At 43.0% G+C, this 6,950-nt stretch overlaps 3 protein-coding genes and 1 pseudogene across 5 annotated transcripts in view; 2 read left to right on the forward strand and 2 right to left on the reverse strand.

The window, feature by feature from the left end:
- The window catches only part of LOC125939367 (histone H2A.J-like), a 14,093-nt pseudogene extending 12,974 nt beyond the window's left edge, over positions 1–1,119 (reverse strand).
- Positions 1–6,950, forward strand: part of LOC125939366 (histone H2B type 1-C/E/F/G/I) — a 131,566-nt gene that overhangs the window by 115,833 nt on the left and 8,783 nt on the right. The gene's annotated exons all lie outside the window — the stretch shown is intronic.
- LOC125939383 (histone H2B type 1-A) overlaps positions 1–6,950 on the reverse strand; it is a 373,771-nt gene that overhangs the window by 63,209 nt on the left and 303,612 nt on the right. The gene's annotated exons all lie outside the window — the stretch shown is intronic.
- LOC125939387 (histone H2B type 1-C/E/F/G/I) overlaps positions 1,351–6,950 on the forward strand; it is a 14,373-nt gene continuing 8,773 nt past the window's right edge. Inside the window, exon 1 of the mRNA XM_049654830.1 lies at positions 1,351–1,786. Within this exon, the coding sequence (XP_049510787.1) occupies positions 1,397–1,777 (381 nt within the window). The 5' untranslated portion in view covers positions 1,351–1,396 and the 3' untranslated portion in view covers positions 1,778–1,786. The remainder of the gene's footprint in view (positions 1,787–6,950) is intronic.

The following is a 6,950-nucleotide window of genomic DNA, read 5'->3' on the forward strand; positions in this document are numbered from 1 at the left end:
ACCAGTTTATGGATGACAAGACCGAGTACCAGGAGTTAGAAACTGGTTCCAAAGCCAATTGATTTGTAAACAGAAGCCTCAATTCGAATGTGGATTCGGTCAGTATTGTGAACTATCCTGTTCGGGGAAAGCCACTTTTCAGAGACCCTTTCCCCATACTTGAAGTTTCAGATAATACTTTTGAAAACTTACAGGAGCAGAGGCTAACTCCTTTATAGATTAGTTAAGACGGGTTGCTCGCAGCCCAAGACGAGGCACCTACGAGACTGGCCAGGGAGTTACTCGGTTAAATTTACCTTCAAGGACATCCGAGCAACTTCGCAAGACAACTTAAGAGATCACTGCGGAGCTGCGCAGTTAGCGGAGTTTTAAGTTAGGCATTACTATCCGAGGTGCCTAGATTCGTGAAGTCAGGAAGTACAAGCCGTTGTCGGACACTCGATTCGCCATTACCTAAAAGGACCCGGCGATTTTAATACCTGGACACTTTTTTTCAAAAGCCGAGGAACCGCGCTATCCTGGCTTGGGCTAAAGTCAACTTACCTTTATCGACTTCCCCGCCTTAACCTAAAAAGTGGTATTAGCTCTTCCTTTGAAGTGGTGGGGGGCTCTGAAAAGAGCCTTTGGGTATGAAAGCGCTTCCGGAAACTCAGAGGACTGCCAGATCACTTGCCCTTGGCCTTGTGGTGGCTCTCGGTCTTCTTGGGCAGCAGCACGGCCTGGATGTTGGGCAGGACGCCGCCCTGCGCGATGGTGACGCGGCCCAGCAGCTTGTTGAGCTCCTCGTCGTTGCGGATGGCCAGCTGCAGGTGGCGCGGGATGATGCGCGTCTTCTTGTTGTCGCGGGCCGCGTTGCCCGCCAGCTCCAGGATCTCGGCCGTCAGGTACTCCAGCACGGCCGCCAGGTACACCGGCGCGCCGGCCCCGACCCGCTCGGCGTAGTTGCCCTTGCGGAGCAGGCGGTGCACGCGCCCCACCGGGAACTGCAGGCCGGCGCGAGAAGAGCGAGACTTCGCCTTGGCGCGAGCCTTACCTCCCTGCTTGCCACGTCCAGACATCGTAAGCAACGAAAAGTAGCCGCAAGACAAGAAAACTAATCACTTGCCAAAAGACAGCAAGCCGGGAAGTAGGTAAAACACCGCTGCTTTTATAGCCATTTCCTGGGGATCAAACCCGGTTGCCTGATTGGCTAGTAACGAGTCTCAGTCAAGTAGCCAATAGAAAAGCTCTATTTCCATACCTCATTTGCATAGTTCTGCCCATGGATGACAGCCTCACGGCTGGTCTTCCAATGAACTAAGACGCGGTCTGCATCCTTCATTAGCATAAAAGCCCTATAAGTAGCAGACATTCGCTTCCTGCTTTCACTCCACTTCTGGCTTTCTGAGGTTTTAAGATGCCTGAGCCCGCGAAGTCCGCTCCCGCCCCGAAGAAGGGCTCGAAGAAGGCGGTGACCAAGGCGCAGAAGAAGGACGGCAAGAAGCGCAAGCGCAGCCGCAAGGAGAGCTACTCGGTGTACGTGTACAAGGTGCTGAAGCAGGTGCACCCCGACACCGGCATCTCGTCCAAGGCCATGGGCATCATGAACTCGTTCGTGAACGACATCTTCGAGCGCATCGCGGGCGAGGCGTCGCGCCTGGCGCATTACAACAAGCGCTCGACCATCACGTCCCGGGAGATCCAGACGGCCGTGCGCCTGCTGCTGCCCGGGGAGCTGGCCAAGCACGCCGTGTCCGAGGGCACCAAGGCCGTCACCAAGTACACCAGCTCCAAGTAAACTTGACAAGTAAGCGCCCTCTTACCCAACCCCAAAGGCTCTTTTCAGGGCCACCCACATGTCCACTAAGAGAGCTGTAATCAAACACTTGAGTTTGCATGGGGGAGTTAGCAAGATATTTACTTTAAGGTATTCTACTTTAGAAAAAGCCATTGCACATGTAGGAATACGTAGGTTTTTTGTTTTTAACGGTACTAAGAGACGGAAATGAAGGTGATATTACGCACTGCCGAATTTTATGTGCCAAATGTTTCATTCCATTACTCTATACTCCAGGGAGTTTTCAGTGAAAACGCATGCTGTTTCGGGTCCGTGCTGTCTACCTTATGGAACTCCCAATTTTCATAGGTGGCTGGTGGCTTGTAGTTAGGATCCACATACTGCTGTAGAAGACGCCTGGTCAAAACTGCTGGGTAACTTGCCTCCAAGGAGTCTGAACTGAAGGCAAGCAAGTACTAGGGGCGGAGAAAGGTGGGTCGACGGGAAGGACGCCATTGAACTTGGCATACTCAGTCTCCCAATAGGGAACCTTCCGGTACCAGATACCGCAGGCAGTCTGTGTGTTGGGAAATTCCACTTTAAGCACTTCACTCGTGGACTTTGCTCCAGGCAAAAGTTTTAAGGTGTAAAAAGCGCTTTCTACGTTTGTTTTACTCAAGTCACATGTTTCAGTACCGAGTGGTCAGGCTTGCTTTTTCCATTAAAAACATGGGAGGGTACAGGGAATAAACTTTGTTACAAAGGACACACAGACCTGTAACAATTTCGGATAAAATGCAGGACAGTGGCAGACGCTGGTCACACTAGCTCCTCAGCCAAACGCGAAGGTTTCCTGAGTCCTTCAGCAACTGAAACTGGATTTTTTAAATTCTCCTATGTGCCTATTGAGCCTGCTTAAGGACTGATGGTCCAGTCCAGACTGACCACCTGTCAACGAATCAGGTTACCCCCAAAACGTGCAAGTTCACTATTACCAGGTTGACTACAAGGGGTTGTTTGTTGTTTGTTTGTGTTCTTGTTTTTCTCCGTCGCTTCTCCCCTTTTTCTCTTATATAAATTCTGGTCTGCCTTTGTTGGATGAAATAATTCTATAGTTTGTTCTCCCTTCTATACAAGTGAAGGGCGGGCTACTCATGAACTACCTGACCATTTATTTCTGAAGGTTCCACCAAGATGTTGTTTACCTAAGTCCTACCATAGGAATCAATAGAAATGTGTGACCTGGAAAGGAACCTTGTCCAGCCCTGGGCTGTTGGGAGTTTTATGCTTATCTTCCTTTGGTTCTTGCAGGCTGCAACGTATTCTTGCCCAAAGTTGTTTCTTATTTTGGCTTTTCCTGATTGCCCTTTGCAGATCGGGTACACCCTGCTGGCTTTATGTCAGATCGTGAAGAGATTAGTTGGTGGCAAAGGACAGGGAATCTGAAGTCTAGATCATTTGTTAATTTTTCTGGGGTTGATTGTGTTTATGTACTATTTGTTCTTATAATTCTCTGGCATTTGAGAACACATGAACAGGAAGTTGGTCTTTTCTTTCTGGCCTTTAATGTGATCTCCTGGGTTTGGTGTTTTATGTTTGCATGCTGTGGATTCCTGAAACTAAAGATAAGAGTCTCTTTCCTCCTTTCCAAACGTTCTTTTCTTGTGTTTTCTCCTTACATATCCAAATAGTTGTCAGTATCTGCAAAAACAGCATTCCTGCTTCCAAGATAATGCAAACACACACTGGCAATCCGTAGTAACTTTTGACTTTAAGAAAGCGGTTAGGCCTTACAGGAGACTAATGACAAGAAAGAAAACAAGTTAACCAAATCTCCAGCGTGCAAAGGCCTGTCTCTGGCGAGGCAGAAGCCTCTGAAGTTTATGATTCAGCAACACAAAATTATTGTCGCTTCAGGCTTTTCAAGGTTAGAGAGAAGAGAGAAGAAACATGGTATCATAAATCACACTACTGAGTCGACCAAAAGTAAAGGGTTCCGATACCTTTTTTTGAGAATATTTTCTGTTTTGTGAATACAAATGATTTCCAGCAAGTTGTCTACTCTACCTCAGCAGGGGATCGGTAAATTACAATGGAAACTTATTTACATTTTCAAGGGCTTATATGAAGAATGAAAAACACAGTTGAACTTAAGAGAAACTAGGAGCTAGAGAGTATAACGCTAAAGGAAATAAGTCCCTCAGAGAAAGACAAATGCCCTGTGATTTCACACGTATATGGAATTTGAGAAACAAAAGGAGCAAAGGGAAAAAAGAGAGAGAGAGGCAAACCAAGAAATGGATTCTTAACTCTAGAGAGCATACCGAGGGTTGTCAGAGGGGAGGTTGGAGGGTGGGGGTGTGTGTGCTAAATGGATGGTGGGGATTAAGGAGGGCACTTGTGAACAGTGCCTGGTGATGCATGAAAATGTTGAATCCCTATTGTCCTCCTGAAACTAATATTACAATGTATGTTAACTAACTGAGACTTAAATAAAAGCTTAAAAAAGAGAAACTCAAATCAAAATAAACGTTCTCCCAATGTTTTAAGTGTGCTACCCCTTTAAACTATAATTCAGAGAAAACAGAAAAGTTTAACTGTTAATTTAGTGGTTTTATTTATTTATTAAAAAAAATTTTTTTTAATGCTTATTTATTTTTGAGAGAGACAGAGACAGAATGCGAGTGGGTTGGGGCAGAGAGAGAGGGAGGCACAGAATCCAAAGCAGGCTCCAGGCTCTGAGCTGTCAGCACAGAGCCTGATGTGGGGCTTGAACTCACAAACTGGGGCTTCATGACCTGAGCCAAAGTTGGATGCTTAACCCACTGAGCCACCAGGTGCCCCAAATTAGTGGTTTTAGTTAAGAGGTTATAGGATAAGAAACAAAACAGAACTCTTATCATTTTTGAACAACTTAACATTTTTAGTTCATGATATGTAATTTTATAGGAAAATAGCACATATTTTTAATCAAGTAACTTTTTGGATACATTCATTGGCTTCACACTTTTGCTTTAGAAATGGTTTTATGTCTTTTTCTTTGTTATTGTCATGATGTAAAAATAACATTAGCATGATATTCTAGTTCACACAAGTCTAGGGTTTATTTTCTGGTTTTTTTTCATTTTATTTTATTTTTAATAGGAAATGTATTGTCAAATTGGTTTCCATACAACACCCAGTGCTCATCCCAACAGGTGCCCTCCTCAATGCCCATCACCCCCCCTCCCTCCCCCCCCCCCCCCCCCCACCAACCCTCAGTTATTCTCAGTTTTTAAGAGTCTCTTATGGTTTGCCTCCCTCCCTCTCTTTTTTTTTTTTTCCCTTCCCCTCCCCCATGGTCTTCTGTTAAGTTTCTCAGGATCCACATAAGAGTGAAAACATATGATATTTTCTCTGTATGACTTATTTCACTTAGCATATCACTCTCCAGTTCCATCCACGTTGCTACAAAAGGCCATATTTCATTCTTTCTCATTGCCACGTAGTATTCCATTCTGTATATAAACCACAACTTCTTTATCCATTCATCAGTTGATAGACATTTAGGCTCTTTCCATAATTTGGCTATTGTTGAGAGTGCTGCTATAAACATTGGGGTACAAGTGCCCCTGTGCATCAGCACTCCTGTATCCCTTGGGTAAATTCCTAGCAGGGCTGTTGCTGGGTCATAGGTAGGGTTTATTTTCTAAAAGAAAAAAAAAAAAAAAAAAAGAAAGCAAGCAACCCTAATTAATTTGAACTTATTAAATTTCTTCCAGTAGGTTTACTGGTTAGAAGAGTTAAGATCACTTTATTTAAAATTACACATCTGTAAATTACACACTGAACTAAATTAAATCATAATAGATAATATTTTTAAAACAGTTAATGTTCATAATGTTGCATACAAATCACAAAAGCTCAGTGTGTCAGCTTAAATGCTGAATTCACAACCTATACATAACTGTAAGAATTTTAAGGCATATTAAATTGAGTATTTAAATGCCTAATCTTTGGATACCTGGACAATTAGAGGGTACAAAATATGCATCCCTGAAAACAATTTGGTCTATGCAAGGCCCTTATTTTTACACAGTTGAGAATGACCTTAGATTAACAAGTTAGAGAATGTGGAGATGCCTTAGGAGAATGGAAGTAGATATATTCGCTTATTTTTGCCAGGAGAGAACACAATCACCTGGTTCTTTTTTTTTTTTTTTTTTTAAGGTTTATTTATTTTTGAGAGAAAGAGAAAGCAATCAGGGGAGGGGCAGAGAGAGAGAGGGAGGCACAGAATCCAAAGCAGACTCCTGGCTCTGAGCTGTCAGCACAGAGCCTGATGTGGAGCTTGAATCCACGAACCCTAAGATCATGACCAGAGCTGAAGTCAGATGCTTAACTGACTGAGTCACACCTGCTTCTTTTAAGGGCTGTTATTAACACACAGAGTTCTGATCCTATTAAGTATTACAGCTGTAGAAAGACACAAATATGCACACAAGATCATGGCTGTATTTAGTGTGTTTATTTATTACGGTAACAAATGGAAGTTGTTACAGTTTGTTAACGTAGTAAATTCAGCTTAATATGTGTTTTATGCATGCTGATTAGTTAAATATACTTCAGAAGTGAAGTTAAAGGCTTTGAATTGATCATTATAGACTTTATCATTATATTTATCTATGGTATGGGTATATCTAAAAACACATGCACAGGAAGGTTTACTAGGATTCGTTAAAAACATAAGCAAAAAACACTACAAGAAAGAGAAAAATTCAGGATTCAAATGGAACTTTCAATATATTGTGTCTCTGCCAAGTGTGAGATAATTTTCAACAAAAGTGCTTCGTGTCAAAGAACCTGCTCCCATCACTTTATGCTGTGTTTTACAGGGCACTCTAAAATATGACTGCAACCATTTCCCCATTTTTATATACTTATGATTTATGGTTACGTCTTAATGTAATAACCAGTTTGCTCTGACAAGTTTATTTTTCACCTTCCCAGATTCAAGCTCTGGCTACAGATCAAAACACCAAAAAGATTTCTTTTACACTGGGCCTTGCTTGACAGCCATTGGGTAACCAACGATTTATTCCCTCCACTTAATGAGAGGAGGGACGATAAAAAAATTAGGTGTGTTTGGTATTTTTCAAATATCGACTGCCAAATCACTGCTTGGTCTGCTTTTTTTTTTTTTTTTTTTTTTTTA

The sequence above is a fragment of the Panthera uncia genome, assembly GCF_023721935.1.
Source record: "Panthera uncia isolate 11264 chromosome B2 unlocalized genomic scaffold, Puncia_PCG_1.0 HiC_scaffold_25, whole genome shotgun sequence".
Taxonomy (NCBI): domain Eukaryota; kingdom Metazoa; phylum Chordata; class Mammalia; order Carnivora; family Felidae; genus Panthera; species Panthera uncia.